Source organism: Carettochelys insculpta, chromosome 9, assembly GCF_033958435.1.
Source record: "Carettochelys insculpta isolate YL-2023 chromosome 9, ASM3395843v1, whole genome shotgun sequence".
NCBI lineage: Eukaryota > Metazoa > Chordata > Testudines > Carettochelyidae > Carettochelys > Carettochelys insculpta.
The window spans coordinates 61,518,101-61,545,609 of NC_134145.1; the positions used below are offsets into that span (position 1 = coordinate 61,518,101).

Genomic DNA, 27,509 nt, shown 5'->3' on the forward strand with positions numbered 1-27,509 from the left:
CAAAGAGCCGTCACCTTCACCTTCCCTCTGTCACTGGCCTCCACACTCTCCTGCCTTAGCAACACCCTTGCAAAGAATATGTCTAAACTATTATTAGAGCTTGAAAAGATGATTGCTGTCCAATGAGACATCCTTTCCACTATATTTCCTCCATCATGGTATCCATGGAGCTGTGACTGTATGGACAGAATGGGAAGATCTCCTCATCATTGATTTCTTCTTCTTTCCTCTTCCTACTTAATTTCCTGCACCTGTTTTCTTTCCTGTGACTGTGGCAGAGGTACTTGAGATATTTCGTCATGACAGATGTATTTGCCACTAGCTGGCAGAGCATTTTGTTGCTGTTGCAGGTGCACGCTGCATGCAAGTCTGTCGTGATGGAAGTGGAAGACGTCTGGATGGATATCTGGAAAGAGAAGGCAGGTGAGATTGTTACAATAATACTTTCCTTGGTGACCCAAAAGCCATCAGCCTTACGTCCCTGTTCAAGTGTCCGCAGGCTGGATTTGAAGCTAACATAAGGGTATGCCTATACTTAAAGGGAGATCTACTGGGTCAGGGACCATTTTCCAGGGTTTCATTTTGTGTGCCATGTGGGAATGCATGAAATCAAACTATCAATGCTCCACAGTCAAGCCCTGTGCTCCTCATGATTGTTATGACTATGGGAGGTCGATGGGAGAGTTTCTTCTGTTGGCCTCCATCAAGGAGGACAGTCCAATAATTCGATCTTTACATTGATTCCAGCCATACAATTGTTGTAGCTGGAATTGTGTCTCTAGGATGATCTTTCATGTAAAACTGGCCTAAGTCCCAGCTGTTGACTTCAGAGGAGCTATGCTGATTTGAACTACTGTGCATTAAAGTATTTGGGGAAGTGTCCCAGGCCCACTGATGACGGGGGTGAAGAGGGTATATGCCCTGGGCCCCTTTGAAATACGATGGAAGTGCTGCTCTGGCTGGACACGCCTGTGAGGGAGTCGGGGGGAGGGGCCCAGTTCCACAGTCTGGGCAGCGCTGAGGGCTGACTGCTCGGGACCCCACCCCTTTCTCTCTTGTCCCAGCAGTTCCAGGGTGCAGAACCTGGCCCTTTCCTCCCATCCTGCCCAGGGCCCTGCGGCCTCTGTTGGCACAGCTGATCTGGGTCATACACTTCAATTCACCTATGCTGGTTTACACCAGCCTGGGGATCTGGCCCCAGTTGGGTGTTCTGCAGAGATTTCTCCCTGAAGGTTGCTATAAGAAAACTTTAGACTTATCCTCCCATTTCCCTGCTTTGGCTCCCTGTGGGTTTTTAACCAGCACTGTTCCAATCTTGCTCATTTACTTGACTCACCTTCTCCTGGGGTCTTCTGAGTTTACTCCAAAGACTGTATATACATAAACCTCCTAGGAGGAAAAGTGTAACTTTGCAGCTGACACACAGAATCTCCCAGCTTCCTTCTGCTATTTCCAGGTTGGTAAAGTAGTGAGAGAGAAGGTCCAGTGGGTAGGGAAGGCAGCTAGATGGAAGCTGGGTTCCAAGCTGCAGTTGCTCCAAGTCCTCAGGAAGAATTTCCCAGCCCACTCGGGCCCAGGCTGGGCGATTGCAAAGGCCAACGCTCTCTTGGAAACAGAAGAAGATAATCCAGAGAGGGACGATGAGGGAGAGCCCTCGGACAAACATGGTCTTCTCCTTTGAAGAGGACAGCTGTCTAGTGACAGCATGTGCCAAGTGCAGCCAGAGATCTAGCAGCAAACAGCCGTTAGAGTTTCTCCTGTTCTGCTTTAGCTGGATGTAATGCAAAGGAACCTCAACACCCTGACGTTTCCTGGCTTGGATGCTAGCTCCAGCCCTGAGCGCCAGACAAGTTGTCAGCTGGTGACATCGTGAGGCAGTGGTTTGCTTTCAGGAAAGGTATTGTGATATCATAAGGATATCTCAAAACTTTACAGGTGAGCCCTTACAAGAGTTAAAAATATAAGCAGCCTGTTAGGGGTTGCGCTGGACCCTCCCCTAGGGCACTGCAGCATATGGGTTTGCCCTGGGCCTGCTCCATCCCTAGGGGCAGGCTTGCTACCAAGTGTTGCTATGTGACTGCAACGGTCACCTCAGAGTAGCATGGTAACAGATCACTGTCAGTTGTCACAGTGTCACGGCAATCGTCCACCACCAAACGCTATGATAATGGGTCATCATGAAGTGTTATGGTAACAGATCAGCACTAAAGTGGCACTCTGGCATGGGAAAGTATCATGGCAGCAGCCACCCCCCAACCCCCCCAAGTGGAATGGTAATTGGTCACTGCAAGTGTCATGGCCAAATATCATGGCAACAAGTCCCCATGAAGTGTGATAGTAACAGGGCACTGTAAAGTGTCATGGCAAAGCGTCACCACCAGGTGTCATAGTGTCCTGAAGAAGCCTTCACCCCACAGCAACGCGTCCGCCCTCACAGCACTGTGGCTTAGGGCAGGTCTGCACTACAGGAGAAGGTCAAATTAAGGTACGCAGTTTCAGCGACGTTAATTACATAGCTAAAGTTGATGTACTTTAATTCAGGCTTCTGTGCCAGCTCCACTAAGGGAGGTTGTTGGGAGCCTGCGCTCCCGTCGACTTCCCTTACTCCTAACAAGGGTCAGGAGTGCTGTGGTGGACAGAGGTGCCTGCTAAATTCGATTAGCGCGTCCCCACTAGGCATGCTAAAATGAACTCTGGACCATTGTCCGTGGCAGCGTCAGTCTTCCCTGGAGTGTAGATGTGCCCCCAGAGACACACATCACTCCAATGGCCTAATGCTGCAATGGAGCATCTCTGGACCACAGGAAAGCATCATTACACAGTGCCACCACAGCATGGTGACGTGTCACAAAGCCTCGCAGTGACCTGGTGTGAAGGAACATCCCCATCTAACAGCAAAGCATAGCCACATCACAGAGCAGTGTCACCAACCCACAGGGCAAAATGTCACCCAAGGTGGCTTAATGAGCCAGCACTCCTGATGTCAAAAATACAGAATAATAAAGTGCAGGTTCACTGATTTGTAAGGGTGATTTAGCTACATTAGCAACCATAATTGCAGGGGTTGGCACATTTTCACCTATTTATAGTGAAATCTAAAATTTTTGGGGACTGCTGAGATTTCTTCCTGTTCTCTAAGTAAGCATTATTTCCATTCTGCAGGTGAGGAAGAGATACATGGACCATAAGCATAACTGACCCATGTTCACACAGAGAGTTAGTGACAGAGCCTATTTTGAAACAGGTGCATACTCCTCTCATAACCAGGACTGCATTATTTCAGAGTAACCCTCTACTATAGCCCAAGGCTCAGAGATTAAAAAATGTGTTATGTCATGAGCTTTCATGTATAAAATTCACTTCCTCACGTTTCCAGTGGCTCTGGGGCTGAATCACTTGCGTCCATTGCTCTTTCCTGCAGTTCCCAAGCTGATGGCAGGTTCTTCCGGGGTGCGCTGTCATTCCTTTTCTTGAGGCGCGCTGGTCTTTTATGGAGGAATGGAAGCGGGATGGTTAAAAGATGCCATCTCTAAGCCTTGGGCTAGACATGGCTGCAACAACGCCGCCTGGCCCTTTTCTTGTGCTGGGATCAGGTACTTGTGGAAACACTCCCTCTTGCTTGCCAGCCCCCTGCTTAGTGGCTGCACACAGCCTGGTTCAAAAATCTTCTGTCACTTCCAGCGGCATCACTGGCGAGAGTGTTTTAAAGACAGCTCCCTGACCTGATACCAAGGGATTGGAAATGGCTTTTCAACCCCTTCCCTAAAAATAACAGTCAAAAGGTCCAGCCTGGTATCATAAGGGTCTGAGGATTCCTCCAGCCATATTCGCCAGTGCGTTCCCTTCTGGCTCTCCCGTTTCCAGACTCAGTGGCATTGTGCAGCCTTGGCAGTGAGCCGGGTCCCTCAGCTGGCTGGGCGGGGCCTTTCCGTGATGTCAACCTTCCCTGGAATCCGGACGAGAGCAAGGGTGGCACACAGAGAATGGTTGCTACGGCAACAGCAGACGCTGTCTGCATCGGTGGAGCCAGGCAAGGCCTGGAATAGCTTCCTTGGGACTCGGCGGGGAGGACACCCACCCTCTGCACAGGTTTGTTTGTATGAGTCCCAGAGGGGTCGGGGGTCTTTTTCTGTGTGCTCGTTTAGGATCTGATCCTGAGAAGCTGCACTAGGGAGGTGTGGGACTTGTCATGTGTGGTGTTCAGTGTCCCACATCAGCCTGGGTCCAGTTGGGAGCCGCTGCGATGCACCTGAGCAGAGAACAGTGATGCTGCCACGCACTGATCCGGTGCGGCCGGCCCCCATCTTGTGAGTGTCAAAGCCACAGTGCAGGTGGCTCTCCTGTGACAACTGGCCCCGTGTCCTGCCTGACCAATCTGATTAGCTTCTATGATGAGGTAACAGGTTCTGTGGACATGAGGAAGTCAGTGGATGTGATATACCTTGACTTCAGCAGAGCTTTTGATACGGTCTCCCACAACATTCTTGTCCACAAGATAAGGAAATATGGATTGGATCCTTGGACTATAAGATGGATAGAAAGCTGGCTTGACAGTTGGGCCCAATGGGTAGTGGTCAATGGCTCAATAGCTGGATGGCGGTCGGTTTCAAGCGGAGTGCTGCAAGGCTCAGTTCTGGGGCCGGTGTTATTCAACATCTTTATTAATGACCTGGATGAGGGACTGGATTGCGCCCTCAGCAAGTTTGCGGATTACACAAAACTAGGGGGTGAGGTAGATACGTTGGAGGATAGAAAGAGAATCCAGAGTGACCTGGATAAATTGGAGGACTAGGCCAAAAGAAATCTGATGCAGTTCAACAAGGAGAAGTGTAGAGTCCTGCACCTGGGGCGGAAGAATCCCAAGCATTGTTATCAGCTGGGGATCAACTGTCTCAGCAGCAGTACTACGGAAAGGGACCTAGGGGTTATGGTGGATGAAAGGCTGGATATGAGTAAACAGTGTGTCCTTGTACCCAAGAAGGCTAATGGCATACTAGGGTGCATTAGGAGGAGGATTTCGAGCAGGTCTATAGAAATAGTTATTCACCTCTATTTGGCACTGGTGAGGCCACATCTGGAATATTGTGTCTAGTTTTGGGCCCCCCCAGTATAAAAAGGATGTGGATTTGTTGGAGCAGGTTCAGCGGAGGGCAACAAAAATGATTAAGGGTCTGGAGCACAAGACCTATGAGGATAGGCTGAGGGATTTGGGCTTGTTTAGTTTACGGAAGAGAAAACTTAGGGGTGATTTAATAGCAGCCTTCAACTGCCTGAAGGGGAGCTCTAAAGAGGAGGGTGAGAAACTGTTCTCAGTGGTGTCAGATGGCCGAACAAGGAGTAATGGTCTGAAGTTGAAGAGGGAGAGGTGTAGGTTAGATATTAAGAAAAACTACTTTACCAGGAGGGTGGTGAAGCATTAGAATGCGTTGCCGAGAGAGGTGGTAGATTCTCCATCCCTCTAGGTTTTTAAGTCCTGGCTTGATGAGGTCCTGGCTGGGATGACTTAGGGATGATCCTGCTTGAAGCAAGGGGCTGGAGGTCCCTTTCAGCCCTGTGATTCTGTGTTTTTTTTCAATACCCTTACTCTGAAAAATGGGTGAACATGGAACCTGCAGCTCCCATGGGGATCAGTGGCTCTACAACACTCAGCACCAGTCAGGATCAGGTCCTTTGATGACAAATCCCCCTCTTACTTGGCTTTTCTTCTTAAACATGAGTTAGAGAGAGAAATAGCTGCACAGTAAAAATGTATTTGTTCTTTCACAAGAAAACAGAAATGAAATGGTCCTTGTCAACTTAAATGAATTTGGGACAAGTGTAATTTCTGAATTATGGACCCTTCTTCCTGTGCAGGAACCCAGTCACTTCACTGGGACACCACATAGTTCTCTGCCCTGAAGTAACTGAGTTAGGCCCCTGATCCTGATAAAACACATCCCGAACTTTCCTTAGAAAGTCCCTCTCTGATATGTTCATATAAAATGAAAATAATACTTTATATACACACACAGCTGTCAATTATTTAAAACGTAATGAAGCATGACATTGAAAAAGTGGCAATTAATTGCAATGTTGATCAGCCTTTTGTTAATAGAGTAGCAATTTATATATATTGTAAATATGACTGGCTGCTTTTCTGCATTTTCAACTACTGATTTCAACTACCATACAGAATACAAAGTGCTGAGTGCTTACATTATACTATTTGATTTCAAACATTTGCCATGTTAAAAATATAGAAGAAAATATATTTTTCAATTTACCTCATAGCAATACTGTAGTGGAGTCTCTTTATCATGAAAGTGCAATTTGCAAAGGTGATTTTTTTTTTTTGGACATAACTGCGCTCAAAACCAAAAAAAATGAGCTAAAACCTTGGAGCCTTCAAATGGACTCCATTCTAGTTCTTGTTCTGTCAATGCTAAGACAAACATTTCCGGGGGGGGAATAATGTTGCCTGCTTCTGGTGCACAGTGTTGCATGAAGGTGAGAGCAGGCATTCTCTTGGTATTATTGTAACCAGCCTTGCGAGGTATTTCTATGCCACAGATGCTAAATATTTGTGTGCCCTTTCATGCTTTGACCTCCCTTCCAGAGGACATGCTTTCATGCAGATGATGCTCTTTTAAAATAATATGTTAATTTCTGTTGGTGGTATTTGACTTAGGAAGGTTTGTCAGTTTGCATTACTTTGGGTTGTTTTATACTGTGCTAATACTTGTAATAAAAACCACTATAACGTGAACACTCTATACCTTTCATTCAATGTTATAATTGAAATCAAGATATTTGAAAATCTAGAAAAATAAATGTAAATGGAATTCCTTTATTTTCCAACAGTGTGATTAATATGGATTACTCACAGCTGGTTTTAATCTAGTTGATTTGCTTTACATTAATTGCTCGCATTAACTGCAATTAATTGATAGTCCATGTATATATTTCCCAGGGCATCTCTCCAAAAATACAGTTTCAATGGGATTAAAATCTATAGGATTCTTGACTACTTGAACTGGAAGAACCTCAAGAGGTCCCTCATGGCAGGATCAAGCACCATCTATATCATCCCTGTTAGATATTTATCCATCCTCTTCTTAAATAGCTCCAATGATGGAGAATCTACAACTATCCTGGGCAACTTACTCCAGTACTTAACTTCTCTAACAGGAATTTTTTCCTAATGTCCAACCTAAACCTCCCTTGCTGCAATTTAAGCCCATTGCTGCTTCTCCTGTCATCAGAGGTTAAGGAGAATAATCCTTCTCTCTCCTGCTTGTAACAACTTTTCATGTACCTGAAAACTATTATCATGTCCCTTCTCATTCTTCTCTTTCCCAGACTAAACAAATCCATTTTCCAATCTTCCCTCAAAAGTCAGGTTTTCTAGAACTTTAATAATTTTGGTGCTCTTCATCAGACTTCCTCCAATTTCTCCATACCTTTCCTGAAATGTGGTACCCAGAACTTGACACAATAGCTGAGGCCTAATCAGTGCAGGAGAATTATTTCTGGTGTCTTGCTTATGATACGTCCTGCTAATACGTCCCGTTAACCAGTTTCACCATATTAGTCAAAATCAAATCTAGAACAGCCTCTCCCCTAGAAGCTTTCTCTATCCCTTGAAATGTTTCTAGTAAATTCCAAGAGTTTGTTGGCTAATCTGTGCCCTGCTGTGTTACTTTCCCAACAGATGTCTTAATAGTTGATATCCCCCCATCACCACCAGCTCCAGTGCTTTGGATGATTTTGTTAGTTGTTTTTAAAAAGCCTCTTGCACCTCTTCTTCCTGTTTGGTGGCCTGCAATAGACCCCTAACATGCCATCATGCTTGTTTTTTTACCTCCTTTATCCTTAACAAGAAGCTTTCAACAAGTCTGTGTCTTGTTTATGAGCAAGCTGTACCCTTCTGTATCAATATTCCAGTCATGTATTATCCCACCAACTATATGATATTGTGTTCATTTACAAATATTTTGTGTTATTTCTGCTTACTCCTGATACTTCTTGTAGTAGTCTACAGCCATCTAAGACACTGGTTATACTGCTACCCCAGCCTCCCAGTCCTGTCTTGTATCTTCTTTATCCCTGCTATAACAGCCTTCGCGCTGCCAAATTCTGACCCTTCTCCCAGGTCTCCATATTTTTGACTTACCTGTGGGCTTTGGTTACCTGCCCTTTATAACCTAGTTTAAAGCCCTCTTAACTAGATTAGCCAGTCTGTATCCAAATATGCTCTTCCCTTCCCCCATAGGTGGACCTCATCTCTGTTTAGATAGCCTTCCTGGAAGAGCATCCCCAGGGCAAGGGAGCCACCCCCAAATGCTCAAAACTCTTGTGTCTGACTCACAGAAAAAAAGGCTTTAAAATAATGTGCATTTTTACAAGTAAAAACTGGGGGACTGCTATTGGCCTCCTGGGGTTTGATCCACTGGAGAGCACCTGCTTGATGTTCTGCAGCTGTAGTCTTGCAGCCATGAGGGCTAGACATGTACTTTGCTGTCTGAATGAAAGCTGAGCTGCTCATGCCATATCCTGGCTCCAGCCACCAGGGTTTTAAGACAAAAACCTAAAACTCACAAGACCCATGATGAACAATGAGAGCTAGCATCATTGTAAAAGAATTCCTCCACATCGGGGAATGTCATTGGTGAACATTGTGTCCCATTCTATTTTGGAAAAGATTTAGGTTCTAGTCCTGGTGGGTCTATACAAACACACAGTGCAAAACCAATCAGCTGCTCTACAGGATTGCATACTGTTCCTCCTTACTTGGCAGATATTGCTCTAGAGATGACGGAGCAAAAAGAAGCAACCCAGTCAGAAGATACAGGGGAGCCTAAGGAGACAGAGTATTGTCACCCTCTGCTGAGGCCTGCTCTCACTGGAGATGTGGAGGGGGTGCAGCAGATTTTTGCTGACCCAGAAGACCCTGATGGTGAAAAGGCCATGAAGCTTCTCCTGGAAAAGGACATCGTCGGGCGAGACCTCCTGTATGCAATCTGCATGGCTGGGCAGAGTGCAGTCATCAGAGCCCTGGCAAAATATGGGGTGGTCATGACGGATAAAACAGCCAGAGGTATGCTGCAGCGGGCACTAGGTTGGGTCCCACACCTGCTCACTCCACCCATGACCCAGTCCTCATCCAAGCCAGTGCACTCACTTCCTTGGTGCACGGTGACATGCACCTGCTCCTTCTAACCTCCACGCTGCCTTTGTGCAGCTTTAGCCAAATGGGAGGGTACTGCCACTGCAGTAATGTGAGACTTTCCATTGACTTCACAAGGCTTTGTCTCTGACCCTGGCTCTGCCTGTGACCTGAAACTCACCTCCACTCCGCACTTGCTTACTGCCCCTATCCCGGCCTCTCCTCTGTTCCCTTCCTGGATCTCTCCACCAACAGAAGTTGATCTTCCTGTTCTTTTGCCCCAGTTCTGCAATTTAAATTTCTGATTTCTCGTTGCCAAGCATCCCTTCCACTATCCTAGGTCTGATTGCAGATTCCACAGGCCTTTCCCCTCCCTGCCATGGCTAGCTTTTTCCCTGTACCTTTTGTCTGAGAGGTGCATGTGGCAATGGTTTTCTCCCCACCCCCATTCTGCGGTAGTGGCTGTATTTCAGGGGGTGGGTTTCTGATGTGCATAACGCTTTGGGAAGAATGTTCCTCTGAAAATGTAAAGTATTATTAGCTGGCATTTAATCCCCAGCAAGATACCCCACCCTTTGGTTCTGATGCCTTCTCTTTCATCCCTCAGGTTACACACTCCTCCACTGTGCTGCAGCGTGGGGCCAGCTGGAGACATTGAAAACACTGGTCGAATTGGAAGCTGATCTTCTAGCGACAACTTTCCACGGTGAAAAAGCCCGAGATATAGCCTACCGTTATGCACAGATGGACTGTGTTGAATTCCTGGACTGGGCAGGTGAGACTAGTAACACCCGTGCTGGAGAGTGTGATCTCCATGGGCTTGAGCCTCAGCTGTTGCAGTGAACAAAGCTATGCTTGTTTACACCAGCTGAGGATATGACTCAACGTCTGTAGGCCAACTGCATTTCAAACACTACACTAGGCCTGGCCTGTAATGAGATAGAACCAACAACAAATTCACCTACTAAGGAGAGAGCTGCACCAATACGTCTGTGGGTGGACCCTTGATGGCTGCCTATGCCCTAAGGAAAGTCCTGGATAGCAGAAAGAAGGAGGCTGGGGTTCTGTGGTCCTGCCCTAGGACGCTCAAGGCAGGACCTGAGGGGAAGGGAGAGGTCTGGTTTACTTTGTCCATGCAACTCGCTGACATGCAGGGTGATCAGGCAGCGGTTTGACCCATGGTGCGACTTAGTGCAGCCTCAGAGCTGCTCCGTAACATCCAGCAGCCGCCACCCTAAGGGGACATTCTGGCAGTCAGGGATTGATTGCTGGACGCAGTGCTTCCTTGGCCATGCCCAGTGGGCTGGAGAAGCTGGTGCACAGCGCTTATTCTGGTTCTGTGCCATATGATAATTCCCCTTTGGCTAGTGGAGCTAATTGATTAAGGCAGCTTTGTTAAGTGGCTCAAAGCAGCTGGATCATTGCAGAGAAATGGAGCTGCTTTCTGTCCAGGACAGTGTTCTTTTAATGGCATTCCAAATTGAAACCACCATCACCACACTTCTGAAAGGTTAGTTTTTATTGTCCCTCTCCCCTCCTCCCCTCCCATCTTGTCCATGGGTACAACAACAACATTCAACTTTCAAACTGTCAGTGTGAGATAAACGTTCAAAGAGCCATCACCTTCACCTTGAGTCTCTCTCTCTGGCCACACCATTCTCCTGCCTTAGCAACACACTTGCAAAGAATAGGGATAAACAATTATTAGAGCATGAAAAGATGATTGCTGTCCAATGAGACATCCTTTCCCTATATTTCCTCCATCTCAGTATCCATGGAGCTGTGACTGTACGGACAAATTGGGAAGATCTCTTCATCCTTCATTTCTTCTCCCTTCCTCTTCCGACTTAACTTCCAGTGCCTGATTTCTTTCCTGTGGTGGCGGCAGAGGTACTTGAGGTATTTCATCATGAGAGACGTGTTTGCCAGCAGCTGGCAGACCATTTCGTCCACGTTGCAGGTGCACTCAGCATGAAATTCTCTCGTGCTGGAAGTGGAAGATGTCTGGATGGATATCTGGAAAGACAAAGCAGATGAGATTGTTACAATAATTCTTTCTTGGTGAGCCAAAAGCCATCAGCCTTACCTCCCTTTTCAAGTGTCCTCAGGCTGGTTTTACAGCTACTGTAGGGGTACGTCTTTACTTACCAGGAGAGTGACCAGGTCAGGTCCATTTTCCAAGTTTTCATTTTGTGTGCCTTGGGGGAATGCATGAAATCAAACTATCAAGTCTGGAGAGTTGACCCTGCTGCTTATCGTTATTGTGAGGACTAAGGGAGGTCAATGGGAGAGTTTCTACTGTTGGCCTTTGTCAAGGGAGACAGCCCAGTAATTCGATCCTAGATACGTCGATTCCAGTAACAAAATTGTTGTAGCTGGAATTGTGTCTCTTGAGCATCAACTTTCATGTATAGTACAGAACTGTCCTAAATCTCCCCTGCTGACTTCAGTGGAGCGATGCTGATTTACAGCAACCCGGGGAACTGGCCCATTGACTTGAGGAGAACTACTTTGAATTAAACTATTCGGGGAACTGGCTCCTATTTTTGAAAATCTTGACTTTAGTGTCTTCAACCTCTAAATGGAGGCACCCCGAATTTGCAGCCATTTTTGCGTAAGTGACTCTTTAGGCATAAGTGACTTGCTCAAGGCCACACAGTGGGTCAGTAGCAGAGGTATTTGAGTTCTAATCTCAGGCTGTAATCTAACCAGCACTGTTATTACTTTGCCTGTTTACATCACTCACCTTCTTTTGGGGTCTTCTCAATTTGCTCCAAAGACTGTATATACATAAACCTCCTAGGAGGAAAAGTGTAACTTTGCAGCTGACACACAGAATCTCCCAGCTTCCTTCTGCTATTTCCAGGTTGGTAAAGTAGTGAGAGAGTAGGTCCAGTGGGTAGGGAAGGCAGCTAGATGGAAGCTGGGTTCCAAGCTGCAGTTGCTCCAAGTCCTCAGGAAGAATTTCCCAGCCCACTCGGGCCCAGGCTGGGCGATTGCAAAGGCCAACGCTCTCTTGGAAACAGAAGAAGATAATCCAGAGAGGGACGATGAGGGAGAGCCCTCGGACAAACATGGTCTTCTCCTTTGAAGAGGACAGCTGTCTAGTGACAGCATGTGCCAAGTGCAGCCAGAGATCGGGCAGCAAACAGCCCTTAGGGTTTCTACTGTATTGCCTTCGCTGGATTTAAAGCAAATGAACCTCACCACCCTGATGTTTCCTGGCTTGGATGCTAGCTCCAGCCCTGAGTGCCAGACAAGTTGTCACCTGGTGACATCATCAGCCAGTGGTTTGCTTTCAGGAATGGTATTGTGATGTCATACATATCTCAAACCTTTTCTCAGTGAGCCCTGTCAATCATTAGAGATATAAGCAGCCTAACACGGTCTAGCAACTAAAGTGGGGGTGTGTATGTTGTGGGGGGGGGCAGGCAATAGAAATAGTGATTTCTAATCCCAGCTCTGCAACTTATTTAGCTGCTCTGTGCCTGTTTCCCTGTTTGTAAAGTGGAGATAATATTTACCCCTTTTGTACAGTGCTCTGAAATCCACAGGTGAAATATAAGGGCAATCGTCTATTAATACAGATGTTTGACTTGCTAAAGGTGCTATCCTACTACAGCCAGTTCTATCTATGGACCGAGACAACATGAGAAACCTTGTGTCACTGTGTAGTTGTGAATCCCCTAGGCACTGCTAGTCCCACTGAGGTCACAGATCCTCATGTTAGTAACTGCTCTGTTGTGACTTCATGGTCTCCCCTGCCTGCCCCCAATGGCTTGGTCAGGGCAGAGCTCTGCATTGTGCTGTGTTACAGTTTTGCTAATGTGTGACCATTCAGGTTTGCCGTGTAGGTGAGGCCCTGAGGGAGGTGGAGCTCTTGGGACACCCATGGAAGTCCAGGAGAGTGGGGGGGCACCCTCAATCTCACAGGAACCAGGCCATCATTTCTAGATCTTTAGCTGGCAGCATAAATTGGCACTGAAGGCAATGATTGACATCAGCTGAGGCTCTGTCCCATTGTGTGTAGTTTCCCAATCTGTAAAATGGGACAATAGACTTATAAACCTCAAATCATTAATATTCATAAACCCCAAGGGCTTCCTAGGAAGGGCAAATGATTAGTAACTAAGTAGCCTTAAAACAGCCTAGGTCAACATGCGATTCGAAGCTGGTTCCTTTTATGTAGCAATCTGTCTCACCACTAGCCCCTGTCTCAGTCTGTGAACCCAGCCACACCACTATTTGTTCAGTGTGTGTCCTGTTTCTCAGAAGCTAAGCAGGCCCTGCGGACATTCATCGCCCACATCCAGGCCACGATCACAGACCCAGAGAAGGTGCAGGGAAGGCTGAACAAGGAAGAAAAGGTACCGTGCCAAGCTCTTGTTTGCAGGAAACTTTGGACCTGCTTTGGTTTTCTGTTCATGCTGCCCGCCCGGCGCAGAGAAGCCGCCCCAGCCAGAGGGGAGCAGAGAACACTCAGAAGTGCCTGCCGTGAGCAGCAGATCCGCCTATTTACGAGAGTGCCTCGATATCCTGCTGGAGAAGGTGCCGGCTGCACACTTCGGCTGAGATCCCAAAGGTGCCCAACGCTCACTCACTTCAGTGGGAATAGGGCACTTAAATACCTCTGACGAGCTCAGCCCAAGAGCTTTACACACGTGAATGAGGCCTCAGAGGTCCTGTGTGAGGTGTTAGTCCCCTTTCCAGGCGGGAAGGGGACTGACCTGTGGAGAGGTGAAGTGGTCATGCCGAGGTGACACAACCTGCAGGCCTCCCGCTGGTCCTTACCCTTTCACTGCCCTCTTAGTGCTGCATCGCTCTGCACCTCATGTTGCTAGGCAACATTGGCTGTAGCTCCACAACATTATGGGCTCTGAAGAGCATCGCGCCCAGGAGCACAGGGAGCATTAGTGTCAGGTTCTGAGTGGTCTCTTGGGGGCTCCTGGCTCCCAGCCCTGTGCGCTCATCACTACACCTCTTTCTTCAGTTATCGGCTACAGACTTAACTGAGGTGCCTCACTTGTAATTCCTAACAGGAGGGGTCAGCTGCAGTCCAAGGAGACCAGGGTTGCCCCTGCTCTTGGGAGGCTGGTGGGGGGCAGGCCTGTAAGCTCACTCAGATTACATGGGCAGTTTGACCCTAGCTTGCTACCCAGGCTCCTGTCTGGAGGAGAGGGGATAGTTGTAACCTCATCTAGAACAAAGCAACTGATTGCCAGAGCTCGCCCACTCTCCAGATTAATGTCCCCACCTCTCCTCCTACAGAACATGTCTCTCAGTGCCTGCCGTGTGAAATCTGACTGGCTGGAGAATGCCAAGGAGCCCACCAGGCAAGACATCCTGGATCAGAAGCAGCAGCTGGAACAGATCATGCTTCCTATCTTCACAAAGCTGGCCATTCCCCGTGAGTACAGGGCTGCAGATCCCAGGGCCTGACTGGCCGGGTTAGTTTGTTATGCGATTATCAGTATCAGTAACTAACAATCATCACTGAGGAACATTAATAAATTACTGAAAAGACATTACAAAGGCATAGCCACTGCATACAGGGTGGGCTTTTGAGTGACCCCGTCAATTATAATATTACTTGTGTTACCTGTATAGGGCATTTACTTGCTGTAGCAGGCAGAAAGCTTATGGACTTGATTCCCTGGCCTTTTAGGATAGCTTTGTGCTGATGAGGAGGCCGGGATGACCTCTCTGCCCTTGCGTGTACAGCAGAAGCTCTGACACCCTGCCAGCTGGCAGGTGGGGGAAGGGATGGGAACAGGAGCTGGGGAGCACTGGAGCTGAAGAGTCTGTGGCTGTGGAGCTAGGAAGGTGAGAAGAACATGTCAGCGGCAAGGGAACCTCCTAAGGATGCAGGGGGCCCCTTTCCGCCCACTGCCTGAGGAAATCCTGGATCTCCTTTCCAACACCTCTCCCATTCCCAGCTTATCCCTGGCTTGGGCGCCCTCCCAGTCCCCTGCAGCTCCCAAACCCCAGCAGTCCCTGTCACCCTGCCTCTCGACCTCTGGCACCTCAACTCTCCCTGGCCTCAGCATCACACAGAAGCCAAAAGCCAGCATCTTGAAACTCATCGCTGCCTTATGTGCTCCCATTCCCCACCCCTTCTCCCCTCTAGCCACAGCCCTGTTTCTCTAGCCCAGGCCCCAGGCTGTGCTTTCCTCAATCCCTGAAGCCCTCGAATGCCCTGACCTTCCCACTCTGGCTACGGTTACACTACAGCACTCAGTCGACAGATGTCACTGTCAGAAGAGATTTTGCGGCAAAACTTCTGTCGACAGAGTGCGGCCACACACAAAAGCCAATTGGAAAAGCACTCCTCTCTGATGGAGTGGCTGGACTGCCTGGCAACTCTGTTGACAAATAGGTACATGGAAGCACAGCAGCCAGGGCTGCCCATTGACCTGGATGCTCTGTCCGTCGAGAGAAGGCCCCCACCCCCCACCCCTGGAGCATCCACACAGCGTTTCTTTTGACAGAACCCGTCGACAAAAGGTACTCTTCCTCATCTGGGAGAGGCAGAAGGTTGTTGGAGGAAGTGATGACTTTTGTCCACATACTGTCAACAAACTGCATTTTGTGTGTGGATGTTCCACCAGTTTTGTCCACAAAACCCTTTTTTTTTCCCAGCAAAACTCGCTTGTGTAGCCATAGCCTGTCTTTTCCCAGCCTTCTTCCATCACCAGAAGGAAGCCAGTGAGGGCTTGTAAAGTGGGAGGATGGGTAGCAAGTGATGGGGAAGAGAACCAGCCACAAGCTCGTAAAGGAGTTGCTCTGCACATCTGTGCTGGAACTCTCTGTTCATACCAACGAAAACGCCCAAAGCCTCTGTTGGTTGGAGTTAAGATGGAGAGCACTTACCAGAGACTCCAGACTAAAACCCTCCCAGAGACTAAAAGCACTGAGGTTTAAAAGTGCAGATGAAGAAGGGGCACAGTGCAAGGGCGCGATCAGTGAACATTGCCATCAAAAGTGATTGGCGTGCATGGCCCTGCATCTGTTTGGCTGGTGGTGGTGTGGACAGGATCCTTAGCGCTCTCAGCTGCATTGTGCTGTATCCATTAGTCTGTAACTGCACTAAAGGAGACCATGTTAGAACGCAATGCAACATCACTTGGAAATCTGCTGTCCTTGCAGGTCCGCAGTCGTCTAAGAGCACCAGGTCTGGGCTGAATGGCAACAAAAACTGAAGCCTCATGTCCACAGCGCCTGCCTGTCTCAGGTCTTACATTTTTTTAAGCTTTACACACATAGTCATTAATCAGCTCATAAAGAGCTCTGACACCCTGCAGACTGGCATGCAGGTGGAGAGATGGGAACCAAACTTCCCAGAGCCAACGTTCAGGGGACTTTATTGGAAAGAGCAGCTTTACAAATGCTGTCAAAGCATAAGATGCCCTCTTAGGCCTCAGTCAGAGGCAAGGATCACCCATGCAGGACGAGGGTAGTCGCTGTCTTTGTGGGGGTTAGCGTTCACCTAACTAGGCCCTTTCTGATCCACAGCCTGCTTGTTTCAGCACCTCAGTAATGCAGAGGCTGGTCTTGAGGGGTGCTGAGCACCTGCAGCGCCTATTGACGCCAACTGGGGGCAGCCCTTCTCAGGGTCAGTATTAGTTGCAGGGCAAGTGACTATTTGCAGTTCTGTATGAGATTCCCCAGCACCTGCTCACCATGAGCTTTCCTCCTGGGAAAAGGAAGGAGAAAGCACAGCTGGGCTGTCGGGCTCCCTCTCCCACTTTAGTCATGAGAGATGCTTTACCAGCACAGGTGGCAAAGTCCCTTTCCTGGAGAGTTTGCAATCTGATTTATAGCGCTAAAACTAGCAAACTCTCACCCCCCGCCCCCAGCCTTCAGGGGCTGGGTGCCGTTTAAGATCTCCCAGCTGAGCGTGGGCTGTAGGCTGTGCTCTGGTGACCTGGGCTGTCCTCAGTGCAGCTTCTGGGGTTTGTTTTTCCCATACCAGTTTAAACTGCAGTCTCTTGTTAAGGTCACCATCCTGTGACTGGGTTGAGGGCTTGGGTTACAGAGGAGCCCCCCCCCAGCGTTATTCTGGGACATCTTCCCCCATGAGAATCACCTGTGTGCCAGAGCCGCCTATGCTATAGTGCTGCCTGCAGGCAAGGGGGCTCAGATGAGGTGTTCAGCCAGGAGCCAGGGGAATGAACTCCAGACGGTAACTTGGCTCATACAGCCAGCCTGCAGCTGCTCTGATCATCTCCTGGATGATGGAAAATAATTAATCAGCTAGAATCAAAGCTCTTCCGCCACCCAGTGTGACTCAGTCCCACGGCAGCAGGCAGCCAGCCAGCTTGCACCAACTGTGCTGCAAAATGAGTCAAATCCGCTGCAGTAAGAGGTGCTGCTTTTGATTACGCAGCTGTCCCGTGCCTGTGCCCTTTGGCTGAGCTCTGCCGGTGTGTGTGTGTGTTTGTGTGTGTGTGTGTGGACAAGCCAGCGGCGATGTCAGGGAACTGCTATGGTTGGCCCCGCTGTTGCCATGGGTGCCATGTAAAAATGCCCTCTTTACAACTGAATGTACAGGTGTGCTGCAGTTCAGCCTATGCAGAGGGCCCCTGTTAAGCCCATGCCTCATTGAGGTGTGACGTGGAAGGCTTCAGTTGCAAAGTGAGGGGACAGCGCATTGGCTTCAGCCAGGCCTGCGGGGGTGGGGGGGGGAAGGGCACAGTTGCCCCAGGGCCTGGCTGGGGCACCCACCCAGGCGTGATTCAGGTGCCGCCCAGCTAATTAGCATCGCCCTGACAGTGCGCACCCCTGGCAGCGTGTGTTTTATACAGGTGGGGCACATCCACACATGCCCAGTGCACATGAAACTTATTCTGCCTATGGATGGAGGGAAGAATCGAGCAAATACTGGGCCTGGCAGTTGGAAAGGGCACAGGCATCCCACAGGAGCTGTGGTGCCCTGTGCCCTTTCAATCATCACTGTGCCCAGCCCTGCCCCGTCCAGGAGCTGGGTTCCCTCATTTTGCCCAGTGGTCTGGCAAGTGGCCATTCCCGGCCATGATGCCCTGTATCCTCAGCCTCTTTACCAAGCACCAGCTCTTGCAACTCGCTAAAGACCGAGGGCTGGTCTATGCTAGAAAAGAAACTCAACCTCAGTTTTGTAACTTCAGCTATGCAAATTGCACAGCTGGCGTCACCACCCTTACGTCGAATTTCCACAGTGCCCTCACACTGGAGGTCACGGGGAGAAACCCCTTGACAACTCTTACGCCTTGCAACATGGTGGAGGAATGCAGTTGATGGGGGTTGCGGGGGGTGCCCCCAAGGTTCAGTTTAGTGTGTTCCTACCAGAAGAGCAACCCCCGACAGCGTTGCTCGTCCCCCTAAGGCAGACACACCTCAAGGGGCCCTTGTCCATTCAAATCACAGCTATTGCCGGTGGATCTGCATGGGAGCCGTGGGCTGCAGTTCAGCAATTAGGCACCACTTCCACTGGGAGCTGAGCCCCGCTGGGCCCCAGGCCTTAGCACAAAGGTGGGGGATATGACTGTAGGGGGTTCATAAAGGGGCAGGGGGGGGAGAAAGTGTTAGTCACCCCTCTGCTGGACACAAGACCTGGGCCAGGTGGTTTTTTTTTTGGGGGGGGCGGTTTGGGTCACCCACGGAAATGAACAGACAGCAGGTTTAAAACAGCCAAGAGGGAATACATTATATAACAGAGAAGGCCAAATGTACATCGGTTTAAAAACGAATTAGGTTCCTGGAGGCTAGGTCCATGGGCGGTGGTTAGCCAATGTGCTCAGGTACCCAACCCCAAGCTCTGGGAGTCCTGAAACATCTGACTTCCAGCAGCTGGGCCTGGTTCGTTCAGTAATTGCCCTGCTCTTGTAATTGTCTCTCAAAACACCTGGCGTTGACCACTGTCAGAGACAGGCTACGGGGCTGGCAGGTGCCTTGGTTTGTCCTACTCTGACTGTGCTGATGTATATTCATCTTGGCAGCGCTCTTGGGCTCACTAGCAAAGATGCCAATGGATGTGTGGTGGAAGTGATCTGACTGCCACCGCCGCTAAGGCTATGCATGTGCGTACTGCACACAGTGAAGCAGGAGGTTGCACTTGGATGGCCAGTCACACTCAGTAGGCCTCAGTGCTGCAGCAAGCTTGGTGGGGAGCAGACATGTTAATTACACTGGGGTTGTGCCAGAGGGAGAAGCTTTATGGCTTGGTGCTCATGAGCAGTTGCGTTGCGTTTTTTTCCTCCCTATTAATCTGGTCCTCTTGAAAAGTGCAGTCTGGCTGGAAGACCAGCCTCATCCTTGCACAGCCTCACACAGGAAAAAAAAACAAAACCTTGCTGCTAGGGAGCCTAAGTGCTGCTGGTGCCATAGGACTACTTATACTGCTGTAGCACCTGGACATCAGCAGTTATGAGCCACAGTGAGCCCACCCTTCTCTGACGTGTCTCAGTATTAGCCCCATTTCACGGACAAGGAGCTTAAAGGCACCTAGCTGTTAAGTGACACACAAGGACTTTGTGGCAGAACAGAGCCTGCCTGGCTTTGCCTAAACTCCAACCCTTAGCTGCAGAGCAGAAGGGCCACACCTTGGGTGTCTAACGTCCAGCTTCGTGGGCCATTTTGACCTTTCTCCTCTGGCTTTTTATGAGCTTGGTGTTGAGCCTCCAGCTGCAGCAGATTGTGATGGTGTATGGATGGGCAGGAGACACATGGTAGACTGCTTCAGATTCCAGCCCCTCTGGCTATAAATCCCAGGGACGCTGTGCTTCACTCATGTGAAAGCTGGTGGACCTTTCAACCCAGCGACACGCTCCCCACCCGGCTAAATTTAAAAAAAGCCTTCTTGGCTAATTGTTCAGCTTCCTTTCCCAGAGAAAGGAACACCACCTCCCCAGCTGGCTTGATAGGGGAGGGCTACCCATTGGGAAGAGTACCTAGGGTCTGTCCTTCTTAAGTGTTTGTGTTGGTGAGGAAAATAAAGGGGTGTGTGTGTGTGTGTGTGTGTGTGTGTGTGTGTGCGCGTGTGCGCACGCACGCGTCACACTCAGGTGAGCTCCCCTCCCTGTGACTTACCAGTTCACTGTCATAGAATACACCCAAAGTACCACAGCCTGCCTGGTGGGCTCAAACCACCTGGCTAGGGAAGTGAGGAGTCAGTTCTGGTTTCACTGTCATAAGCCCTTACCTGGGTTGTGAACAATCAAGGAGGCTCTGAGGCACCAGCGTTGTGGGCGAGTCACCAGTTCCTATCCCGCAGAGAGAGAGAGAGAGAGAGAGAGAGAGAGAGTGTGTGTGTGTGTGTCAGTGGGCAGGGCTGATTCTGCTTTTGTGCATGAGACACCCAGACCAAACCCAGTCAGTGAAGAGATGTGACAGACCTGCTGTTCTGCAGTTTTGGAGGTCATTGTTCTGGTTTGATGTGGAAAGTCTGTCTCAGAGAAAGCCTGGCCCCAAGCTGGCTTCATTAGTGGACATTATTAGTCTGAAGTTGAGATTCTAATAGGAGATTAAGGCTACGTCTACACATGCACCCAACATCGAAATAGCTTATTTCGATGTTGCGACATCGAAATAGTCTATTTCGACGAATAACGTCTACACGTCCTCCAGGGCTGGCAACGTCGATGTTCAACTTCGACGTTGCGCAGCCCGACATCGAAATAGGCGCAGCGAGGGAACGTCTACACGTCAAAGTACCACACATCGAAATAGGGATGCCAGGCACAGCTGCACACAGGGTCACAGGGCAGGCTAGCGCTTCCGGGGCAACAGCTAGCCGCTCCCTTAAAGGGCCCCTCCCACATACACTCAGCCTGCACAGCACGCGGTCTGACGAGCCAGATAGGCACACAGACCCCGAGCGCCGCAGCCATGGACCCCCAGCAGCAGCAGCAGCAGCAGCAGCTAGAGGTCCAGCCAGCCCTCCTGGCAGGAGCAGGGCTTGCCCTGGCTCTTGTCATGTTGGGGGCAGCTGAGCACCTTCCTGCCCCAGGGGAGGAGATGCCCCCGGGGCAGCAGGGCTCAGCCCCTCCCCCTGCAGCACCCCGCTCCACCCCCCCCGCCTCACACGCCGGCGGCTGTGGAGCCACCCCACCAGCACCGACTGGTGGGAGCGCCTGGTGCTTGGGGAGTGGGACGACGAGCACTGGGTCCGCAACTTCAGGATGACCCGACAGACATTCCAGGAGCTGTGCCAGTGGCTCAGCCCCGCACTCCGGCACCGGGACACTGCCATGCGGCGTGCCCTCAGTGTGGAGAAACGGGTCGGCATCGCTGTCTGGAAGCTGGCCACTCCGGACAGCTACCGATCCGTGGGGCAGCAGTTTGGCGTCGGAAAGGCCACCGTCGGGGCTGTGTTCATGGAGGTAAGAGAACCCACAGGGGGAGGCCAGGCCAGGCCCGGGGGGCCAGGGCAGAGCAGGGCAGGCCAGGGGGGCCAGGGCAGGCCAGGGGGGCCAGGGCAGAGCAGGGCAGGCCAGGGGGGGCCAGGGCAGGCCAGGGCAGAGCAGGGGGGCCAGGGCAGGCCAGGGGGGCCAGGGCAGAGCAGGGCAGGCCAGGGGGGGGGCCGGGGGGGCCAGGGCAGAGCAGGGCAGGCCAGGGGGGGCCGGGGGGGCCAGGGCAGGCCAAGGCAGGGCCATGCACACCCTGCTCACCCCTCATTGAGGCTGTCCCATGTGCTTTCCCTGCAGGTCGTGCGTGCCATCAACTCCATGCTCCTGCACAGACTCGTGAGGCTGGGGGACCCAGATGCCACCATTGCCGCCTTTGCCACCCTGGGCTTCCCCAACTGCTTCGGGGCTCTGGATGGGACCCACATCCCCATCCGCGCCCCGGACCACAGCGGAGGCCGATACGTGAACCGGAAGGGCTACCATTCAGTCGTCCTGCAGGCCTTGGTGGACAGCCGGGGACGGTTCCAGGACATTTACGTGGGCTGGCCTGGCAGCACCCACGACGCCCGGGTTTTCCGCAACTCGGGCCTGTGCCGCCGGCTGGAGGCGGGGACCTACATCCCCCAGCGGGAGATCCCTCTGGGGGACACCACCATGCCCTTCTGCATCATTGCGGATGCGGCCTACCCCCTCCGGCCGTGGCTTATGCGCCCCTACACGGGCCACCTCTCCGCCAGCCAGGAGCGCTTCAACGAGCGCCTGAACCGTGCGCGCCAGGTGGTGGAGCGCTCCTTCTGCCGCCTCAAGGGACGATGGCGATGTCTCCTCCCCCGCCTGGATGCCAGCCCCAACAACATCCCCCAGATTGTGGGTGCCTGCTGCGCCCTGCACAACCTTGTCGAGAGCAAGGGGGAGACCTTCCTTCAGGGCTGGGCCGCCGAGGCCGGCAGGGCACACGTCCAGCCACCTGCTGCCCCCAGTCGGCAGGTGGACCCAGAGGGGACCTGGGTCCGGGAGGCCCTGCGGGCCCACTTCGACAACCAGGCCGCAGGGTGAAATCTGCCCAGGCCCCCGACTGCCCGCCCCTTCCTCCCCCACACTCCTGCCTCAACGCCCACACCACCATGGAGCACCCCACCGCCCCCCCCCCCTTGTCCAGGAGAAACGACAGATCGAACTTGTGGGTGAACGTAAATGTTTTCTTTGGCTGAACCTTTTCTTTTTTTTAAATAGAAAAATATAGACATGTGAAAGGGAAAGCAAAAAGGAGGGACAAACATGTAACAAAAGCAAGATGGGCACAAATAAAACTATGTATAACAATAAAATCCAAACAGGGTGCGCCATCAACAAAAGAAAACCAAAAAGCAGGGAGGAGAACGGGGAGAACTATTTACAGGGGGGACGGGGCAAGCAGGGGCAGCACCCACCCACCCAGTCCCCAAAGTCTGTCCATCGGGGGGGGGGCCACGTCCCGGGCCCCTCACCCCCTACAGGCCCCCAGTGGGCGTTCCGGGCTGGGAGCTCCGGCGGGCCTGCAGTCTGGTCCGCGGCTGGGTGGGAGCGGGCTCCACCGGAACATATCGGCGCCGGCGAGTCTCGGGTGGCTCCAGGGGTCCCTCGGCGCGGTGGCCCTCGCGGGGAGGTGGTGGGGCGACGGCGGACGGGCCGGCGGCGGCTGGAGCAGCTGGTGGTGGGGCTGCAGGAGCGGCCATGGCGGGCGGTGGCGCGGCATGGGGGGCCAGGAAATCAACCAGGCGGTTGACAGTGTCCACAAGGGCCCCCCATGACTCTCGGTGCCAGGCCAGCGCCTGCTCCTGCAGCCGGATGTACTGCTGCGACACCTCCAGCTGCCGCTCCGACACCTCCAGCTGCCGGCGATGGATGGCCAGCAGCTGGGGGTCTGTGGCCACCGCCGGTAGTAGGCGTAGGGTCCGCTGTCTTGCCCTCCGTGGGGCCGGTGGTTCCTCAGCCGAGGGGCTTCCCTGGAGCGAGGGTCCCGGAGGAGTCTCCGGGACGACCGACGCCTCGCCGGCGCTCTCTTCCGGTCCTTCGGATGGTGCCGGTGCAGGTGCAGGACACAGGAGAGGAGGGGGGAAAGAAGAATGGAGACAGGCGTTAGTGTGGTCCCCGAGCCGTGGCCTTTGTCCCCCCCGCCCTGTGCTGCAGGTTCCCCATCCCCATCCCCGGGAGATGCTGCTGTGATGGATGGGGTTCAGGGGTCCCCCTGCCCTGCAGCCCGTCCCCTGGTGGGAGCGACGCTCACTTCAGCCCGCAGGGTCTGAGAGCAGGAGAGGTTTCTTAGGCCACAGCTGGCCAGTTTCTGGCAGGAGTGACAGCACCAGCTGTCGGAAGAGACACTCCTTCCAACTCGTCGTGGGGAGAAGACCCCAAGGGGGGGCCCCCTCTGCGATGCAGCTTTCCCTCTCCTCTGGCTGGCTGCCTATCAGCTCTCCCTTCCCCTAGCCTCTACCTGTGGCCCCCGCCCTCGCCCCCCCCAATTCAAAGCCAGCTCGGCTCCTCCCTCCTGTTTGTTCAGGGCAGAGGTGTCACCTGCCGGCTGTAGCGCCAGGATCCTCCTTTGGCCCTGGGAGCTCCTCGGCTCGGGTGGCTCATCTGTAGCCTGGGTCTCCCTTTGGCACTCCCCCCACTCCATCGCCTGCTGGTGCTGCGGGGTGTCCCACCCACTCCTCCCGGGGGCCCCTCGAGGTTCCGCTCCCCCCTGGCCTGGGGATGGGGCATGGCACTGTCATGCAGGGTGGCCGGGGGGGGGGGGGGGGGGCGGCTGCTGGCTGCAGTGCTGTGAGGGCCCTGTCCCTGGTGTCCTTGGGGCCATGGCCATGTGAGCGTGTGGGGGGCCCTGGACACATCTCTGTTCCCCCCGCCCCTCCAGCCCCGGGGTATCCACCAGAGAGGGGTACCTACCTGTGGGTCCGCTCCCACGGTCCGGAGATCCCCGGGGGTCGGAGGCCCTGCTGCTGCTCCGGGATGGCAGGAGGAGGATCTGCAGGCTGGAATCGGTGGAGGAGGAGCCCCCCTCCTCCTCCTCCCCCTGCCGTGATGTCCCGGGGATGGCCTCCGGGGGGACCCCCGGGGTGCGGGGCTTACCTCCGGGCCGGAGCCCGGCTGCAGGGCCTGCTGGGGCTCGTCAGCCGAAGTGTCAAGGGTGGCCGGAGGGGGGGGAGGTGTGCCGGGAGCCCAGGATGTCCCTGAGCTCCCTGTAAAAGGGGCAAGTGACTGGGGCGGCCCCAGATCGACTGGCCGCATCCCGGGCCCGGGCGTAACCCTGCCGCAGCTCCTTCACCTTGCTGCGCACATGGTCAGGAGTGCGGGCAGGGTGACCCCGGGCAGCCAGGCCGTCGGCCAGCCGAGCAAACGCATCCGTGTTCCGTCTCTTGCTCCCCACTACCTGGAGCACCTCCTCCTCGCTCCAGAGCCCCAGCAGGTCCCGCATCTCGGCCTCCGTCCAAGAGGGGCCCCGCTGCCGCTTCCCAGACTGCTTGGTCCTCTGGCTCTGCTGGCTGCCCTGGCTGCCCTTGGGGGGGGGTCCCCTGGGGGCGCTGGGGGGGGCTGCTGGGCAGCCATGGCTGCAGAAGGGGCTGAGGGCTGGGCAGGCTCTCCACCGCGTGTGCAGGCAGGAGCCTGCACGTTCCCTCAGCCTCCTGCAGTCAGGGCGGGGGAGGGGCCCTTTAAGGGGCCGCTCCACGCAGCCACCAGTGAGCTGCGGGGCTGGAGAGAGCGTCTCTCAACCCCCCAGCTGATTGCCGCCATGGAGGACCCGTCAATTTCGACGTTGCGGGACGCGGATCGTCTACACTGTCCCTACTTCGACGTTGAACGTCGAAGTAGAGCGCTATTCCCATCCGCTCATGGGGTTAGCGACTTCGACATCTCGCCGCCTAACGTCGAAGTTAAGTTCGAAATAGCGTGCACGTGTAGACGCAGCTTAAGAGTCGTAAACCAACTTTCACAGACCTATCAAATTTCCCTCCAGCCTAACTTGGATTCAGATTCTTAGCAGCAGTTGAGTCCGCTGCAGTCAATGATCTGGGTCCTGTTGCCTAACTTACACCATTTCTTAACAAAGAGAAGGGAGCCTGCTGCTTGGCCCAGGAGTTGGCTTTCAGTGCTGGTCACGCTGGATTCAGTTCCTACCTGGCACTACATGGGAAAAGGGGGGCATCTTTCCAGTCCTGTGAGAAGTGGCTTGTTTGCAGCATTCTTGTAAAAATGCACACACCTTGCAGCAGGGTGCATGTGCTCATAATGAGGAGTGGGTGGGGAGTGGAACTAGAGATGTTTTTTCAACCTCCGGGAGGGGGGGGTTGCTAACATCATCTTTCTCTGCTACTTGTACACAGGCCTGGTCCCAATTTGGTCTTGCACTTATATCTAACAAGGGGGCGATGTGGACTAGGTTTCAATCCCAGCTACTATGCACAGCATGAAAACAGGTGACTTTCACCCTGTGAGGCAATAACCAGTTGACTCCTAAACCATTTTCCTGGAGAACGGAGTAGCAGTGTGATCTCTGACTGGGTGGCTGAGAGGTAATGGACAAACCCAGCCTGGAGGTGGAACAGTTAAGTTTACACCCTGCTTCTGAGTTACATTTCGTCTCTAAACAAAACCTCTGCCCTCCAGCCACCTGTCACAACTTCAGGGAGCTCTTTCCCCTTTGGGTTCAAGCCTCCAGGGGAACACAGCCTGTAGAGACCCCTGGTTGTAGGTCCTGAGGTCTTTCTCTGTACATGGCTACTGCAGCTTTGAGTGCAAATACATTCCCTTCTGTCTGAACACAGACGATATCATAAAATTGTAGAAGCTGCCTTCATCCATTGCCAATTTTGCATGCTTGCAGGCTGCTTGTCCGGCCACCTACTGCCCACAATTTACCATCTCCCCCCTGACCATGGGCTAGTGCAGGTTATTGCCCCAATAACTAAAGTACACAAGCATGTGCCTGTTGATTTAGGGGCTGTTTCCCTCCCGCTATACCTCTAACAAGCATTCATTTCCTTTTCTGCACAGGAGCTGCTTAACAGGCCGCGGGTGCCAGCAGGCCAGAATCTCAAAAGCTGTGCTCTTCCTCCCCGCTTTGCTAAGATCCATTCCCTAAACTGCTATGGAAGAGTCAGCTTTTCACCAGTCAAGCCCTGGTACATTGAGAGAGAGCATGCCTTTCCCATGCCGTCATGAGGGAAGCCAAGTCTGCGTCAGCCATCCACAGACATCGTCTCATTTCTGTGAAGCAGCCTCCGTGATGGGATGTGTTTGAACCCAGAGAATTACATCACATAGTGCTGCTACAGCTTGGCTGTTGAGATGTCCTCTTGTATCCTTAGTGATCAGGTCAGTGACAGCCCTGAAAGCAATCCCTACCACACCTGCTTTGATTTGATGCCTTATGCTCCATTCCTCGGGTGAGCAGGGATGCTCTACCCATAAAACAAGACCCCTCCTGTGTCAGCCATTACAAATAGCTCACCTCTGCTTTTCCTCTCACACCTCATTTGGGCTGATCTTCGCCTCTTCATTTAACAGATTAAACAGCTCAGGGTTGTCCACATGGATGCATCTCCCAGCAAAGGGGCTACTGCCATCATCTTGGCTGATGCTGGGGACCAAACGAGGGCTCTGAGCACAAGTGGTTACCAGCTAACAAGCCAGGCTCTCCTGAGCGGGGTCCTCCTCTCCACTGTGGAACACATGCAGGAGGGAGACCAGCAGCCAACACTGCCCCATGTGTTACACAGGTGCCCTTGTAAATAAAGTCAAGGTGATCTCACCCTGATTGTCAAGCAGTGCTCTGGCCTGCCCTGGTAAGGCACGTATACTTACTCAGGAATGGGGGAAAGCCTTTCCACAGCCCTTTCTCAGCTTGTCCAATTAAAACAGAATCCATTAAGTATTGTATTGCGTCCCAAAGCTAAACAATCCCTGTCCCCTGGCTTGGGTCATAGGGCCTGGTCCTCAGCTGA

The 27,509-nt window shown here is 52.3% G+C and overlaps 2 protein-coding genes across 2 annotated transcripts in view; one reads left to right on the forward strand and one right to left on the reverse strand.

The window, feature by feature from the left end:
* Positions 1-360: 360 nt before the first annotated feature.
* Positions 361-26,969, forward strand: ANKRD45 (ankyrin repeat domain 45). Its single transcript, XM_075003004.1, has 7 exons — positions 361-423; positions 8,777-9,076; positions 9,753-9,920; positions 13,418-13,512; positions 14,414-14,552; positions 16,292-16,376; positions 26,560-26,969. The coding sequence occupies exons 1-6, from the start codon at positions 378-380 to the stop codon at positions 16,342-16,344; spliced, it is 801 nt and encodes a 266-aa protein (XP_074859105.1). The 5' UTR covers positions 361-377; the 3' UTR covers positions 16,345-16,376; positions 26,560-26,969.
* UCK2 (uridine-cytidine kinase 2) overlaps positions 11,027-27,509 on the reverse strand; it is a 54,644-nt gene continuing 38,161 nt past the window's right edge. The window contains exon 9 of the transcript XR_012646589.1: positions 11,027-11,161. The gene's annotated coding sequence lies outside the window, so the exon portion shown is untranslated. The remainder of the gene's footprint in view (positions 11,162-27,509) is intronic.